We start from the raw sequence: 18,223 nt of genomic DNA, 5'->3' as shown, positions 1-18,223 counted from the left end.
TACGGTAATTAAATTACAAAATTAATTGGATTAATAACTAATTAAATTAGGTTGAGAAAATAATCAACATTTACACTAATCCAGAGCAAGCCACTGGGAATTTTTCCCTTTTACGTAAGGAGCAAAGAAACAAGAACAATAAAACAAAATAATTAAGTACTGAAAATGGAGGAGCCACAGACAATAGTGATTATGAAGAAGTAGAAGAAGAAGAATTCTTACCTGGCAAATAAAGACAAATGCTTGTCGACCAGACCACTTTGGACATCTGCAGAATCTTTCAATCAGTTCATTCATAAGATCAATCACAAATGCTGGTGTTGGAGCATTGTACAGCTTCTTTACCATTTCACTAACCTAGAAAACATGGTCCATTACGTAAATCAATCACTAAAATAGTTGGTGTATTAAACTGTTGTGTTCAAGGACTGCTTTTTAACTTATACCAGCTTGTAGGAAATCCATCGAACAGAAGAAACCTTGTCTGCACAAAGGTTGAGGGCAATAGGTCGCAGATAATCATATATGTCTCTGGGACTATACAGATCAAGAAGTAAAATCAGCTGCCTATAGGAATAGAAAAAACAAAACAAGAGGTCATAATTATTTTCAAAAATCACAATAATAATTTTATTACAATTAATGGAAATTAATGAGTTGACCATATGCTAATTGTCCTAAAATATAACAAATCTTTTAAGATCACTATTATTCAACCCCCCTATGGAGTTTATCATTTATCCTGAGTGCCATTCTTCAGTACTGAAATAAGGTTGTTAACGGGCTATCTCTGAACTCTAATTATTGGGGCAATAATTTTAGAGTGGCGATTGTCAATTTCTAGAGTTGAGATCTCTAGGGAGATAAAACCAGAGAATGATGGTATGATTTCCCAAATACAGTGCATGGGGGAAGCAATATGCCTAAAGGCATATGCTGAGTTTCTGTAAGAATCTACTACACCTACTCCTACTCCTGCCATTATTACTATTACTATTATGAACTATACTAATATGCTGTTCCATAGTATCAGAGCTATCACAGAAAAATATTGTTGCTTGGTTTCAATTCTTTATTTTATGGAAATGCAATCTCCCCAATGGTTTCCTGTATGTGAAAACACAGAATGAGTTGGTTCTAGTTGCTAATCCTTAAATTGTCTTGTACCAAGCCATCTGATAGGCACTTTCAATTGCATTTGGAAATTTAGTGGTAAGCAACACAGGTTTACCATGAGTGCAAACTGTCACATTCCCACCTGTTCCCCAAAACATCTAGGTAGGCACAGATCCAATCAAAACATGATGAAGAACTTGTTCAACAGTATTCTGGTCATTTGAAAAGAGTCTACAGACCAGAAGCTTCAGCTAACACTACAGGATTTTATGCCAGTCATTGCTTCAAGCACCTCCCATGAAGAGTTCAGAGTGAGGTGAATCTGAGTAATTCTGTTGACAAAGTTGTGAGCAATAGTGTCAAAATGGGCAGATGATTTATTTGTGCAGGTTTCCCTAAAAGGGAATTCATTAGCTTAAATAAGGCCAATGGCTGGCAGCCTGCCAATGCAATAAGATGTTTCAACAAAAATAAAAAAGCTGGCTTGCTACCAAGCAGGAGATTAGCTTTCAGAATAATTTTCATTTTTCGAGATGCCTTTGGATTCTACATCAGTCTCACAGGCAAGTTGAGAGAAAAAAAAATAGCTATAGCCAAATGTTTTGTTTGTAAATGTTCCCTTCCCCGCCAAAAGAGGAAGTCATAGGAATACATAAAGAAGTACCCTGAGTAGAATAGAAAGGAGTGTTGCAACAACCTTGCTTGCTTGGTGGTGAATTGGTGTCTTATGACCAGCCTTAGAAGCCAGTCTGTGAATGGTATTTCTCATTTTGTTTAGTACTCATAACATTGTCTGAAAATATCAAATGTATTTACTGACTCAACAATTGTTGGATTTATTGCTGATTAACTCACAGAGGACCCATCATTCACAGGACATGTTAACATTAAATGGCTGTTCTTCATATTTTCCATGTTGGCATTCTTTGCCCTCATTGAAAATGATGATATATCATAAAGAACTATGGTCTCTCCCAGCACAGAACTAAGTTCTGATCTGACCTAGTATAACCTTTCTGAAGGAAACCAAAAGACAGCAGGAACCATCTGCTTTATTGACACTGCTGATTATGGAGCATTCTTTAATATCTACAGGTCACCTACTACCTTACTTGCTTGTTCCAGACTTAGCAAGGAATGTTTTCTTGGGTATCTGAGAGAGCAGAAAAATGTTTCTGCTCTTAAAAGTAAGACTTGTGCACATAATACAAAGTATATCACTTTAGTAGTTAATCTCTCTGAATTAAAATTCTATCGAGAATAAATTCTTCTGAACCCATAAGGACCTACACATGAGTAACCATGGATGGGGTCCTAGCTATTAATTTTTCATCTGGCAAGAGAAAAATTAAGGAGCCAGTTTTCTCTTTTCTCAAAATATTAACTATATTCATTTTGAACAGTATAGTTATGGCTATTTTAATAATCAGTTTAAGAAGCATTCTCTGAATTTTGTTCTTTGTAAACTTTCCTAAATATTTTGCTTAGAAATGCAAATATAATAGGATGGGGATAATATCAATAACTGCAACAAACTAAGATTTATTTCCAAATATTATGCAATGAGGCTTTTTAACTCATTTCATTCTTGCCTCAGTCCTTGCAAGGATCTTGATGATGTTTATTGCCAAGATGTTATTCCTAAATATAGACAAAACCCTCCTGGTTGGTCTGCACCGAAAGCAGGGGAGTGTCTAAGCAGCTCATTGGATGTGGTAAGAAGAAACATCCAATCAAAACAAGCCATTTCCAATATGAGCTGCTTGGATTGCATTTCGGTTTAGAATACAGATTATTAAAAGAAAAACAAGACTGATCTTGGTTCAAATGTAACAAGCCAGCAACATGCCCTTACACATGTACTCCTATCTAATTATCGCAAAAACTTACTCAGCAAGCTCTGCTCGAAAACGCCAGTTCCTGCTATTGTCTGTGACCAAGAATTCCTGAAGCTGATAAAGATACTCCCGCCTTTTATCAGGATGAAGAAGCTGGAATTAATAATTATGAAACACTTTAAGAATCACGTAGAAAATAATAATTGCTAAGAGAATCTGAGTAAAATCACTGTATAAAAAGTGAAGTTGTCTTAAAAGGCACTTTTGAGATTGTTGTAAGACAGCAATGTGCAATATAAAATTACATCAGAAATTAAATTACAAATATAATAATTATTTCATAAATAAATTTGACAAGTTACAACACAGAACAATACAGGAAAGAAGGAAAAATACCAATTTATTTTTGAATATATATAGAAAAGAAGAATGTACCTTCAAAAAATCATGTAGGTGCTTAAGCACACCAATCCTAACTTCATCGAGATCTTTTAAGAAGCCATTAAAGACTGGAACCAGATCACCGGCAGTGAGCTGATCTCCAAGAATGACTGCAAGTTCATGTATGGAGAAAGCTAACGTTCTTCGAACTTTCCACTGAAAGGATCCAAGCAATTATCAGTTATACAAAATGACTCCAGTTCATTTAATTGCAAGTACAATATTAAAGCAAAACAAATAAAAATATGTTTGAATTTTATCGGAAGAAAGTTAGAAAAAACAACAGTGGAAAATAGGAGTAACATCTTCAGGAAAAAACAGATTATGCTCATTTGTCTTTCTCCTGATTTCTTTAAAAATTATTTTGACTCTTGCCAGCCCAGGAATATTAAACAAAGTATTTTTATATCAGAAGCTTTCTTTTTTACCAGATTAGATGCCTGATATGTAACTTAGCCTACCTATCCTTCAAAGCAAAATACAGGACTGACTGTAAAATCTCATATATTTATTTTTTTGCCTACAATTTTGCAGTAAAACAATTCTACTCTCTTGCTAATAATGTCTGGCATTTTAGAAATATTAGAGCAGTTTCGTAACTATTACTGAGCAGGAAGTAAAATATTTTTCTAATTCTTGCTTTATTTTTCTTTTATTAGATAACCAGGTTTACTTCTTAAACAGCAATTAAGCAGGAAAAATGATGTTATAGAAATAACATCTCAACAAGCAAACAAATTTCAGTATAACTGTATTGTAGAGTGAAATAAAATTCCATTAGTTATTTGACTATCTAAACAGAGAGATATAATGTACAAATTAACTTTCTCACTTTTCCTAAAACACTTTTCTCATGAAAAAATCCAAGAAGCACAAGAAATAAACCAACATTTGTTCGTTTTTTTATTATGTCAATGAGACAAATTAATCTTAAGGTAGCATAACAAATTTCTATACCATCCAAGTATAATGTGGATTTTCCATTACCTGCATATCAGAAGCTAGAGTCTCATAGGTGTCTTTCAGACAGTGCCAGTTCTGTCTACCTAGGGTAAGTGCCACTCCTGGAAGGCTATAAGCACAGTGTTTGGCAATCTCAGTATCAACAGTCTGTGCTCGAGAGGGATCAGTCATGGATAAATACTGGTCTAGCAAGGCTTGAGGTACAACATCCTAAAACAAAAAAACAGAATCCCTCTGCAAAATTGGAAGAGGAGAATGCATGACTGTATGGTGCAATACATGTCATACATTTATGGCTGCAAACCCAAATGAAATTATGAGCTGGCCAATCCAACAGGACTAAAGTATCCTGTCCAAGATTGTCTCTTTGGATAAAAGAGCCGGGGGGGATTATCTCACCTTTAATGATTTCTCTCCAACCTTCTATTTGAAGTTGCACAATTAATTTTAAACACCCGATTTCTGATTTTATGTTAAAACTGTGAAATTTTAGGAATATTATATTCAATGAGAATGCCATGTCTAATTGTAAAAAACACAGATTAAAAAAAATTATATGTATAAATTGAAACTCATCCAAATTTGTTAATATCTACTTCACACTGATGTCTTGAGATTAAGCCATGGTGGCGCAGTGGTTAGAATGCAGCACTGCAGGCTACTTCTGCTGACTGCCGGCTGACTGCAATTTGGCAGTTCAATTCTCACCAGGCACAAGGTTCATTCAGCACTCCATCTTTCTGAGGTGGGTAAAATGAGGACCCAAACTGTTGGGGGCAATATGCTGACTGTAAACCACTTAGAGAGGGCTGCAAAGCACTGTAAAGCAGTATATAAGCCCTAAGTTCTATTGCTATTGCTATTAAAAATCAGCATCTTAGAAATGAACAAAGATACAGGATTTGAGGCAAAAAGATGAAAAAAGGCTACATGCATGCTGTTTAGATATATTTAAAGCATAACAGATTCATGGAAGTGTTATACTGCAGCTGCCAAAGTTAAGGGTATGTATCTTCCTTCTAAATCATGAGATTGTGAAAAAGCCAAGAGGGAAACCAGTCTATCCCAGTTTGAGTTACAAGGGAACAGTAAAGATTAAAACTGGAAAATAAAAACAATAAAAATGATTGTAAGAACAAGATTAGAGCAATGCCTTTAGCTGTTTTGTTATTTAAGTGTAAATAAAACAAGGAGAAACAGAAATGTTTGACCTAATGTTCATTTTTTGTTCTCTCAGGGCTAAACACAGAGCTGGAACGTTCAAATTCCAATACTGTGTCAAAGCTCACTAATAGGAGAATAAAAATTAGAACTGACAAATACCTATAAATATCTGTATATCACTAAAACTCTATATGTAATCTTTAATGAGCCAAAATAGTATCATAGAGCAACAGTTTTTGAATCAAGAATCTTCAAATGGCTAATTTACAGAATTTACATAACCCAGGATTCCTATGGGATTGAAATTGGGTGAATTTATGATTGCTTCCATATTGCCACACTGCTACGCCACCGCCTAGCGGTTCAGTAGTTAGGTCGTACCTTACCCCTCTGGTGGCTATGTAGACTGGTTCCACCACTGGCTGCTGGAGGGCAGTCAGCTACAGTTAAGTCACTACAGAATCAGAAGTTGTTCCTATTCCTACTGCTTTTTTGCCCTTAGACATTCATTTTTCTATTCGGGTAAGAAAATATCTCTAAAATAATGACCTGACAGGTTAAGGGTTTTAGACTAGAGATTAATGATACACAGGTTTAGCTTCTATGAAGGTATCGCTTCTTTATGAACCTGAAAGAAACATTTAAAATATACCTGAATTTTAGATTTTTTTTCTTCTTCAGGGCTGAAACAACTATTAGTGTTCAAGTCTGAGTCATTGTGAATATAACGAAGAGTGGATTCTACAATGTCCTGAATGTGTGGGGAAAAAAATAGTAACATGTTTTAGAAAGACTGTGTGCAGTAACATCCCAGGCATATTTACACAGCACAGAATCACTATCTAGAATTTCACGTGCTACACCAATTTAGAAATTCATAAATTATGTTTTCTTTTCTTTACCTCAACAGCATCATTGATTAAAGGCACTGTGTCATCCCGGATTAATGTACAGTTTAGTTGGTCTTTGATGCATACTTCGCTTTGACAGTTTGATAACTTGCCCATGCTTGCTGTGGGCTCCTCTTGAGGATCTAGACTGGAAGCTCGGAGAGCAGCAGAGAGTACCTCCACTTGGGCTGCGTAGAAAGAAGAAATATTAGGATATATCAAGAAAGGTACACATCAGCAATAATACACAGATTAGTATTCAGCATCACTTCCATTTTTTTTTTGAAGATACATGTAGGGCAAGGCCAAACAGAGATCTCCACTGATAATTTGGGGCAGATTCATTCTTATCTTTGCGCTCAAGGCAGACATTCTCTCCAGAGTTTTCTCTGAGCTCTGTGAAACTAAGTTAATTCAAACACCAAAAAAAAATATTCATAAATGCAACCTAATTTCCAATCAGTATATTTAGTCAATAACCAAGTTTGAAAATTGTTAAGAACCGTTATATAAGTAGGATCCTCAACATTTTTGGAAAATACAAAACAACAAAAAAGACTGAAAGGGAGTCCAGTACAATTTTTAAAATTCTATTAAGCCCTTTTTTCTGGCTTTCTAAAGTCTTTTATGATTAAAAGTTTAACTTCTAAAATTATTATACAGCAATCTTATTACCACATATCTGACAATTTAATGCATGTTATCTATATATATATATGTAATTTCTACTTCAGGTATATGAAAATTATTGGAGAGGCTTCATAATCCTGTTTAACAGTGCAAACCAAAATATCAAACTACAGGCACTAGAGGTTCTCAGAGCCTAATTTAGTTGTACTAGTAGTTGTTAAATTCACTATAGATGAAAGCAGCACAGGGAATAATTTGTTAATTCTGGCTATTTACCTACTGAGAAAAAGGTCACCTAACTCAACTTAGCTTTTGATTTCTTTTGAAAAGAAAGAATTCTAGTTGTTCAATATACAGCTAGAATTTCTCAGGCATTAGGAATTAATTGCTGTTTAAAGGCTAGACTAAGGAAAGAAGGAAACCTTAGACAGAGGTGTTAAAATATAAATGTAATTGTAACCATTATCAAGAAGACCAGAAGCTGTTTTTTAAATAAACTATACTTTTTCCTTTTTTTCTTTTCCCCTTCCTTCTTCTATTTTTCTGTGTACTTTTTTCATTATTTTTTTTCCTTACTTTTCTTTCAAAATTTGTACACTTTTTATTCTTGTAAACATTTCTTTAATAAAAATTATATGAACAAAAAAGAAACTAACTGTTGTTTTTCCTTTACTTTGTTCAGCAATGGAATAAGTTGTGCAGTCTGAACAGCTAAATATATATTATTTCCCACCAATAAACAATACAAACAGTTACAGAGAACATTGGACGTTTAATGGTTTTCCCAAATATTATTTTATCAATTTTATAAAAGGAACCTTCAGGTAATCAGAAGTATATTATACTCTGCAGAATAAGAGAAATAGAAAGCAGAGGAGGTTTGCTAAAAGTTGCCTTTTTGTGGGAGAAAATGTAAGCATTACTTCCACTTTGCTGATCTCTTATTTAGTCATTGCACATTATTACGGTTATTTGCTCAATACTCTGCAAAAAACTAGCCTTTTAATATAAACTACACTGAAGGAACAATTTCCGTGCTACCTTAAAAATAAAAGTATTGTACTATTCTAGTACCATATTTTAAAGGCACATTCATATCAAATGGGATAATTCGTTTTTATTATTTCTAGATTTGTAACTTTATTCTCATGTTTGACATTTGGACCAACTTTATAACTCAACTTTATTAATTATACTGATTTAGGTTTCTGGTCAGCATTATCAAGTTTTTCCCCAGTTCATCTTGCGCTAATCCAATCTTCAGTTTTCAGGTTTGACTAAACCGCTGCTTCCTGAACGACAATATTTATCCAGCAATTGCCTTTGGATAGATCTCAGTTTTTCCTTTATGTGACCTATTGTGCTCATCTCTTCTGTAGCTACCCTTTCTTTTTGCATTCCGCCATATAAAATGTGTGTCAGGTTTCCAAGTGATGAAATCCATTTAAAAAGAAAATACAAAGTCCATCTTCAAAACAGATTTTTTTTATTTAGGAAAGCATCAAATTGCAAAAGTCCATGGTAATTCCTGATCTGACACAACCCGGAATTACCCCACAATATTACAAGTTAGAAACGACCCCCAAAAGTCACATTCTCCAATAGAAATAATTCAGTGATGCTTGATGTCATAAATCTCCACCTCAAGGGTCCCAAGCAAGGACAGCTCGTATCCCACAAGAAGGAAGATCACCAAACCAAAACACTCTCTTTATCTCCACTTAGGAATGTGGCAAGCCCGAAACCCTTCCCCCGTGACTGCCAATTTTGGGCTTGACAACGTGGGTGATACTGGTAAAATCATGCTAGCTTTACAACAGAATAGGCAATTTAAGTATCGGACCAAGGTAAAAGAAAAGTGATTTGTACAGTAATTAGTAAAACTAATTGATAATGGAAACTGTTGAACCCTTACAAAAACAAACACGAGAGATAATATAAGACAGGCCAACAGCCCATTTGTTGAACCTATTTTTCCTATTGTACCAAGTCTCTCTAACCAGCTCTTTTATTATTTCATTTCATTAATTTTATTACTATTTAGAGTTTTGTCTGTTGCATCTTTTTTTCTCCTATTGCTAAAATATTGCAATTCAACATTCTTTCTGGGCTTTTTTAAAATTAGCAATTTCCTGCTTTCCCAAACTGTGTTTACTTCCTTTTTCTCGGCTTCCTTGCTACTGGCTCCACAGAGAAAATTAGACAGAGACACAACTAAAGCATTATTTTAAACTTATATGAAATAGTTACCAAAAGTAAAAATTATGCATTAAATCACACATTTCAGATGTTTCCTATTATAATCCTAAAACATTAATAATTTAAATATTCTTTTATTTGTTTTTTTAAAGTAATAGCAGAAAAATCAGTTATTTCTTGTTTATCTATTTTCCTTTATTTCCTTTATTTTTTCCTTTATTATTTTTTCTTTGCAGTTATATTTTATTTTTATATTCTTATAGTTTTTTATCTTTCTATTTGTAAACTTTAATAAACATTATAAAAGCTACTAATTCAAAGCTCAACTTACAAAATACTACAATATAAGATGTTATTACCTTTAACATCTGGATCGTCCATATGGGGCTCCAAATTTTCTATCATTTCTTCCAACTCCTTTCTTGTAGCCATTATGTTTGAAGATGCACATGCCATAACCTCCTGTTGTCCTTTCTGATTTGCTAAATCATCCTTTTCTGCATTTTCCTGAAGCTCTAAATCAATATCTATCTTAGGAAGTGGAGTCCTCCAGAAATGGAATGAGTTATACAGTTCTTGCTCCACAAGTGAGTTTTCCTGTGAATGCAATGCAGGCTCTGGTAGCACTGCTAACGTACAATGATCAAAACTGGGTTCATTCTCATCTGAAGGTTCTTTGCATGGTTCCAAAGACAAAGTACTATGTAGCAATGCCTCATCCTGGAAATGAACCAAGTTACTTTCTGCTTTGTCATTTTCAGGGGTGGCTTCAAAATTGCATTCCTCAGTGTCTAAAGACAACTCTGTCTGGCTCTGTACATCATATGTGGATACATCTTCTGAATCCTTATTGTTTTCACTGCTGGATGAAAACAGATGTCAATATTAGCTTATAAGAGCCATGGAGGCACAGTGGTTAGAGTGCAGTACTTCAGGCTACTTCTGGCTGGCTGTAATTTGGCAGTTCAATTCTCACCAGGCTCAAGGTTGACTCAGCCCTCCATCCTTCCAAGGTGGGTAAAATGTGGACCAAAACTGTTGGGGGCAATATGCTGACTCTGTAAACTGCTTAGAGAGGGCTGTTAAGCACCGTAAAGAGGTATATAGGTCTAAGTGCTATTGCTATTGCTATTACACACACACGAATCTAGCTAGAATACAGTTTGTCAAACAGCAACTTGTGGGTAAGAAAGGGGGAAAGGAAATGAAGATTTGTAGGATGCCTGAACAGGAATAAAAACAAAAAGCGTAAAAACCAGACCAAAGTACAAAGAACAGTAGACAAACTGTAGTACACAGGAAACTGATCTCAACTTCTGGCATATTTCCCTCAAAAATTATTCACTCTGATCTATATAACAACACATAAGCTCACTGACTCATTCACAGATGGAAACCTCAAAAACACTGAAGATTTTCTACAATAAACAGAAATTTGGCACAAACAAAGAATCATCTTTCAAAATATTAGGAAAAGAACGCAACATGTTTTATCATTATCTCTCAAAATGTGAGAGTTTCACTTCTAAAGATAGATGAGCAAATATGAAATGTGTGAACATTTTATTTCAACATTGTTTTCATTGAATTTTATTATCCATACCTGTGTTCTTCTATAAAATTCTGACTTTCAGTGTTCTTACATTCTTCTTCTCTAAAAAATTGACCACTGCTGGATGGATTTGCAAATGTTGATATAAAAGGCCCCAGAGATTGAAAGGCAGCTTGGCGAACCTGGAAGAACATATTCCAGAGAAAACTATAGCTATTTTATTGGGCATGATTAGAGAAGTGATAAGTTCGCAAAAGTATGTAGCAGGGAAGTTTTGCATCTGGGAATGTTTAGGCCCCCAAATCAGATATGGCAATATGTTACTTGAACTACCTGAAAAAGTCTTTGATTATATACATTTATTTTGATAAGATTTCTTATGGATCCAATTTTATTTCATGAAGGAAAATAGCAGTTTTAAACCTCTATGCTAATTCTAGTAGTAAAAAAGCAGTAAAAATAAACTACCTAGAAATCCAGTTATTTTAGAGTTTCAAAGGTTTTTACTGTAAAGTGAAAGCATGGATGGTATCAGTAGTAATTGCAGATATTATATATACAGAATTGGGCAGGGATGTTGTGGGCGGAAGAAAAATCGGAAGGAGAAACTTACTGGAATGATTTATAACTTTCCCTCCCAGCTTCCACTGACTTTGCTTGTGGGAAGCTGGGAGGAAAACTTGCAAAATATTGCAAATGGCAATCATGTGGTCACGGTGGTATGGCAAGGTGGTGATGCAGTTCCAATGGTAGAATTTTAATGACCATACATCCCATTTTTTCAGCACTGTCATAAATATGAACAATCACTGAACAAATGGACATAAACTGAGGGTTATCTGTAGTACCTACAGAACTGGAAAATCTCAACCCCGTATTAAATATATTCCCAGCCTTCACAATCATAATCATCTATTGGACAGATATAATCAATGGGTTGCATTCAGATGGGAGATCTGTGGATAGATGTTTCTTTGAATTTGCACCAGGATTCAGTGAAGTTTCCAAGAAGAGGAAAACATTGTGATTTTTTTTTTTCATTTTTCTCCACAACATTTTTTTCAGACACCTTTAATTCTGAGAAAATTTCTCAAATAGCACAGTAGAAATAATCAACGATATATTCTCCAAACCCTCCTCCTAGTCTACATTTTAAACATACCTACTGTCTACAGTGCAAACCACTGGTTCCAAAAGAGTAGAGGACAGAGGATTGAATTGTTTTCTTTATACATGACCCGCTTTCATATTAACTATACTTTCAATCATGTTTTCAGAATAAGTGAATATACCAAGAAATTGAGAATTAAAAAAAATAGAAGGTAAATTTAATAACTGAACTTACCCATCGTGAAGGGTCACTGATAAGATTAATAAAAAGTGTTGACAATTTTGTTCGACGGACTTCCTGTGATGTGGCACATGAAACAGCCATAAAGCATTCGGCACAAGCCTTCCGCACACCCCACACATTATCTGAACAAAGCTGGAAAAATCTAGGTAACTAGAAAATATAAAATATGATATCAAGTACAAATGATTTAATTTGGGTCTTCTTCCACTCCTTGTGGACTTCAAAACATTTAAGAAAAAAAATTCTAATGTAGGGTTTCGGTAAGATTATAAAAATATTGATGGCTTTATTTAGTATTTTTTAACTACAGCCTTTAACAATGGCCAATATTATCTTTGGAAACGTAAAATAGAATAATTCCACCTTTTCGCAAGTAGAATAATCCACATTTATAAAGGATTTTTTTTACAGTGACAAATCAGTGAAAGCAGGGATTATAGGAATGCATTCAAAGACCAGAAAGTACTCAAATAATTCAATAAAATTACATTTAGTACTATTTGCAATATGCCAAAAATGTGCTTGTACCTTAGAGAAATGAAAAAAACCATAACAGGTTTGTTCCAGGTATGATATGCAAATGTAGTATCTTTATTCCTGAAGAAATGATTATCAAAAATTAACTCTATCCTATCCATTTTTATTCAAGCTTCAAGAAAATTATTTAACTGCCCTTATTGAAATTCAGCACAACTTTATGATTAAAAATTAAATAAAAATAGAACTTTGATATATGAAGCTCACCAGCATTTCTTCAGTGGCTTGCTGTCCAACTACACTACAAATATCTCCAAAATTGGCTGCACATACCTGGACAAAAATAAGAATTTTAATTAGAATTTTCAATGAACGAAGCAAGGAAAATAATAGTTTAGGGATTTGAAGATACTTGTAATTGAAGAAAGCATCGTTCAATTGTTTTTAAGTAGTGCTTTTTAATTAACAGCAAGTATTTTATTTGATGAAAAATTAATCATCCACTGCAGTTCTCATCTTGAAAGTTTGCATGTTATATATGGGGTTATGATATGATATGCGTAAAACTAAAGGAACATTTTTCAGATTCTAATATTCTCCATAAATCAGCTGAAGATCAAAGTATATTCCCAAACATGTCTCTCTGTCTCTCTTTCTCTCTCACACACACAGACATTTACCATTTATGAGGTACTCAATGGGATGATCTAAAAGTAATTTTTTTTCACATTCTGCTAACTACCATATTTGGGATAATGTTCCTCACAGATTAAACTGAATAATAGATATTTTGCCTTCAACAAAACTTTTGTAATCATTTGATATTGTTTTGCTTTTGTCAGTAAATCAAGCATCACATGCATAAGAAATCTGTCAAAATTAATTATTTTTATGACCTTTCTTATTTTTCTCAGCTCTCTGAAACAGAAGTGGTATTCAGCAGGTTCTGACCAGTTTTGGAGAACTGGGAGCGGAAATTTTGAGTAGTTTGGAGAACTAGAAAATGCTACCCTCTGACTGGAGATTTTACAATATCCTTGCCCTGCCATGCCCACCAAGCCACGCCCACAGAATCAGTAGTAAAAAAAAATTGAATCCCACTACTGCTCTGAAACTAAAATTCTGGGAATAAATTTCCACAGAATACTAGTCTTCTATGGCGATCTTACCTAGCTTGCTCTTTTTACAAATATCCTCAAATTTTTACAACTCCTCAAATTTCCCATGAGAAATAACATAATTCCTTTTAGCAACACTTATGTTAAATTTGCTTGGCCTACAGATGCATAATATTTTTCTTTATTCAGACTTTTAGGTTAGAATGTAATTGAAATTCTTAACATGAATAGTTTATCTCATCATCATTTTAGCCATTGCCTATCCACTGCAGGATGAAGGCCTCTTCCGCCAGTTTCCAACCTATACGGTCCTGAGCTTTCTTTTGCCAATATTTGCTGATGTCATCAGCTCTTGTGCAGCTCGTGTGTCTTTGTAGCTCTTTTAAGTCCTGTGAGAACATCATCTTAACAACAGCAAATCTTAAGTGATTTAAATAAACACCACTGATTTTTATTCCATCTTTTGTCCAGTCTAGTTTGCAAAATACTTCAAGGTAAGCTGAGAAAAGGATACTGTACATATTTGAATCGCCTTGTCATACACCTCAATGTTGATTTCCACTTTAAGATCATTAAGGCAAACTGGCACCATTGTTTTTTCATATATTGATTATAGTAAATTTCTGTAAGCACTGTCTACACCTTGCATTAATGAATTATTGCTTGCTGGAATACTGAGTCAAAAGCCCTTTTGTAGTCAATGAAAGCCATACACAAGCATGGAATATTTGTTGTGCCTTTCAATTATTTGCTGTACAACCTGGATGTGATCCATTGTGCTGTAACCACTTCTGAATCCTGCCTGCTCTTTTGGCTGTGCATCATTTAATGTTCTTGATATTCTTTTTGCTATTATCCTGGTGAAAACCTTATAGATCAGGAGTATAAAACTCGATTGCATCATGGGCCGCATTGTGATACAGCAGGATGTTTTTTGTCTTTGTGAGCCAGGGTGGATATGGCCTGCGTGGGCTGTATTCGGCCCGCCAATCACCAGCTTGACAGCCTGTGGTAAATGACTGAAAGGCGGCTTATTGGGCGATATTTCTTTAAAACATCTTGAGCCACTTTCTTGGGTATAAGATTCACTTCAGCATTTTTCCATGCATTAGGTAATTTTTCTTCTCTGAGGCATCTCGAGTATCTTGTGTAAATTGTGACTACCAGCTTTCAGCATTTCAACCGTAACAGTTCATCTTATCACAGACTACAAACAGAGAGACATAATGTCTTGCTCTTAGTAAACATTAAAGTGGTTTTTTTAATAAAAAGCAGCATAGATTTATAAAGGAAGAAAGCATACCTTCCGTACATGAAACATTCTACAATCACAGCACATTTCACAAAATCTAGGAAGAATGAGTCTCTCTGTGATGTCCTTTCCAACCATGGAAGCCATTTTGCACATTATCTAAACATAAAGAAAATTTTAGTTATGCATCTAGCAGTCCAACTTCTTTAAATTTATAAACCTATGCCTTTGCATCCCATAAATGTACATGTATGTGTATTTGTCTGCATTCACAGACATTGAAATATTAACAAAAAATTAAATAAAATTATTTTTTTAATATAAAGTTAGTAGAAAACACATACAAATGAGCTGTGATATTGACTAAATGAAGAACTTTTGGTCAGATTAATAGAGCAATTTACTGCATGTCCACAAGCAGCGGTAGATATAAGCAGTTCAGAGAAATATAGATGTGATACTAGATGTCTGATTTTTGATTCCAAGAAGTGTGAGCAAGGTGTCACAATAAATTCCAATCCCCTCATCCTATGTCATCAGAGCCAATAATGGAGATCATGGGAACTGCCTATCACTCTTATAAATACCCAAATCACATGGCTTGGGAAAACACACAGGAAGTTGTACCCATGTAGGCAAAATCCCCACAATTAAAAATTACACTATGCTGTTTTTTTTAAAAATCCAAATAAATGAAGATCAGTTAAAATATAATGGATGTGTCACTAGAAATATCAAGAAAGAAAAATGAGAAAACGAGAAAAATGAAAAGTGAATCTGACTGAATATGAGTATGATGACCTTAGGGCTTATAAAATAGGGAGGAGGGAATATTATGATTAAAATATTATGAATTCTCTTCTCATGTTATCCTTTTTAAGGTGACAAGTTAACTTACCTCCTGTCAGGCTGCTATGACAAATTGGTACAGAACTTTGTTGATCTCCCAGATTCACCAAAATCTGGACCCTTTATGGTTAGTTTGTTATGGTAATTGGGGCAATATTTTGACATGTTATCTGGAACTCCTTCTGGTCTGTGAAACCTGATGAAGTGGACAAGTTCTCTATCATTTGTCCTCAGGCAACTGTTTCTTGTCCCTCCTGACTCCTTTGGAGGCTTGAAGGGAGCATGACATCTGGGAAAAGGTCAATGCCTTGCTTCCAAGGGGCTAGTATCAGCAATCTTGAAAAAGGCTTGAAAGAATTTGCCCATTTCTTAAGAAACCTCCATGAATTTGCAAGTATTTGACAACTATCATTTTGACTCTAGCCTCCCCTCCCTTTCTAAAGAAATTATTGATTACTGATGATTGAAACTTTGGTAAGTGTACAAATATAGTATAACACATTATCCCATCTCTTTTCTGGCACAATTCAGATTTGGGCATAGGATGCTTTTTAAAAACATTTACATGAAACTGCTAGGCAAGGTGGCCTGGAAGCAAACTGCTTTATATGGGGCTGCCTTTGAAAACCACTTGGAAGCTTTTACTTGTCCAATATGCAGTGGCCCAGTGACCTGCAACATAAATATATTAAACCTTTGGCCTTGGGCTCTACATTGGGTCCCTATTCATTTCTGAGTGCAATTCAAAGAACTGTTTTTCATCTTTAAGATCTACATGGCTTGGCATGGTGTACTTAGATATCCCAGGAAAAAATACTTCTAACCCCTCACATTTGTGAAAAAGGACATAAAAGAGAAAGGAGGCTCAGAGAAATGCTTTTCCTATGGAAGTGCTTCTCTCAACATTTGACCTGCCCCTACTTCTCTACGGACTTTGGGAAAATAAGCTGACACCATGAGACTGACTGATTCCTATATGATAATCTAACTTGGATTGCTTTTCTATTTTTTTTTACCATGGATATTTTACTTTATTACTGAAATGCTAGATCCACTGACAGTCTTTTCGATTTTGATGAAGCATAGTATAAATCTAAACAACAAATATTGAAACAAAATGTGTCTTTTTCTGAGACGATAGAGCAGTTTTGGTCCAAGCCAGCTTTTTGCCCCTGAATCAAAAGTGTTGTATGGCTGTATTGTGTAAAACAGCTAAAAAGCACAATATTTATTCTGTCAATGAAAACACCTCTACTGCTGTGATATATATTCAGATAATCAGTCAAACAGTTCCTGGAACATCATCTTCTTACTTACTGCCACTGCCTCTGTCTTCACATCATCATTGCTATCTGGAGCAGTCAGTTCTACAAGAACTGGACATACTTTGGTCTCCACATCATATCGTTCGATAAGTTCTTGTTCCAACAGAACAAGTAATGCTGCTTGACTTGTTTTTCTCACCTATGTAAAAACATAAAAATCAGGAAAAGGAGAATTCCATTTGTCTCAATTTCTGCAAAATTTCCATTGCTAAGCAAGACAGTTAAGTGAGTTTTGTCCCATTTTGCAACCTTTCTTGCCACAGTTGTTGAATCACTGTAGTTGTTAAATTAGTTAAGTGAATCTGGCTTCCCCATTGACTTTGCTTATCAAAAGTTTGCAAGAGTTGAACTCATGATGCTGGGACACTGCAACTGTCATAAATACATGCAGGTTGCCGAGTGTCTGAAGTATTTTTATGTGACGATATGGATGCTGCAATGGTTGTAAGTGTGAAAAATGGTCATCGGTCTTTTTTTTGGCGTTGTCATCACTTCAAACAGTCACTAAACAAATGGCTGTAAGTCAAACTGTATTATAGCTATCTGTACTATATTTATGGTTCTGCAATATATTTCAGAGAAATGAGTCATCTGAGTGACAAAGATTCTAATAATTGGCCTTATTTGTATTACTGCAATGATGAAATATTTGTTAAGCATTACAAAGCATTAATGGGAGATGAATAGTCAAATAATCTTTTCACACAGTTTTACTCTGCTATGGAATCCAAGCAGTTCTGAATTCTTATCTGGAAATAATAATTTTCATGTTTCAAATATGTAGATTTATTCACAAAATTTCTATGGGCCAAACTGCACAAAAAACTGGGCACAACTTTGCTTTCAAAACTCAGAGCACACTAATACCAGAGTATTTTAATCTCTCAGAACATTGTACTAAAATGTTTCAAAGTTGTTTTGGAACAAAAATATTTTACCAATGCAGAAAAGGGAGAAATTGCTGAACTCGACACATCAAACATTTTCAGGCCATCCCAGAAGATCTTAACAAAAGCAAGAGTTTTTTTACACCTCAAACATATAATTAATAATAC

The 18,223-nt window shown here is 34.6% G+C and overlaps 2 protein-coding genes across 6 annotated transcripts in view; one reads left to right on the top strand and one right to left on the bottom strand.

Annotated features, from left to right (window-relative positions):
* The window catches only part of RALBP1 (ralA binding protein 1), a 56,136-nt gene extending 48,443 nt beyond the window's left edge, over nucleotides 1-7,693 (top strand). The window contains exon 10 of the mRNA XM_087931064.1: nucleotides 6,433-7,693. Within this exon, the coding sequence (XP_087787190.1) occupies nucleotides 6,433-6,441 (9 nt within the window). The 3' untranslated portion in view covers nucleotides 6,442-7,693. The remainder of the gene's footprint in view (nucleotides 1-6,432) is intronic.
* The window catches only part of PPP4R1 (protein phosphatase 4 regulatory subunit 1), a 41,368-nt gene that overhangs the window by 3,676 nt on the left and 19,469 nt on the right, over nucleotides 1-18,223 (bottom strand). For 3 of the 5 annotated variants that reach the window (XM_026699394.2, XM_026699396.2, XM_087931057.1), the window contains 13 exons: nucleotides 17,161-17,307; nucleotides 15,046-15,153; nucleotides 12,892-12,957; nucleotides 12,139-12,297; nucleotides 10,845-10,975; nucleotides 9,601-10,103; nucleotides 6,425-6,600; nucleotides 6,175-6,273; nucleotides 4,383-4,568; nucleotides 3,390-3,551; nucleotides 3,007-3,107; nucleotides 447-567; nucleotides 223-357 (listed from right to left, as the gene is read on the bottom strand). In XM_026699394.2, coding sequence (XP_026555179.1) covers nucleotides 223-357; nucleotides 447-567; nucleotides 3,007-3,107; nucleotides 3,390-3,551; nucleotides 4,383-4,568; nucleotides 6,175-6,273; nucleotides 6,425-6,600; nucleotides 9,601-10,103; nucleotides 10,845-10,975; nucleotides 12,139-12,297; nucleotides 12,892-12,957; nucleotides 15,046-15,153; nucleotides 17,161-17,307 — 2,094 coding nt within the window. The remainder of the gene's footprint in view (nucleotides 1-222; nucleotides 358-446; nucleotides 568-3,006; nucleotides 3,108-3,389; nucleotides 3,552-4,382; nucleotides 4,569-6,174; nucleotides 6,274-6,424; nucleotides 6,601-9,600; nucleotides 10,104-10,844; nucleotides 10,976-12,138; nucleotides 12,298-12,891; nucleotides 12,958-15,045; nucleotides 15,154-17,160; nucleotides 17,308-18,223) is intronic. The other 2 variants (XM_026699395.2, XM_087931058.1) reach the window with 1 other exon arrangement.

Source organism: Pseudonaja textilis, chromosome 3 (assembly GCF_049901715.1).
Source record: "Pseudonaja textilis isolate UNSWEBS1 chromosome 3, rPseTex1.2, whole genome shotgun sequence".
Taxonomy (NCBI): domain Eukaryota; kingdom Metazoa; phylum Chordata; class Lepidosauria; order Squamata; family Elapidae; genus Pseudonaja; species Pseudonaja textilis.
The sequence above is the reverse complement of the archived record's forward strand: the minus strand, read 5'-3'. Positions and strand labels throughout refer to the sequence as shown.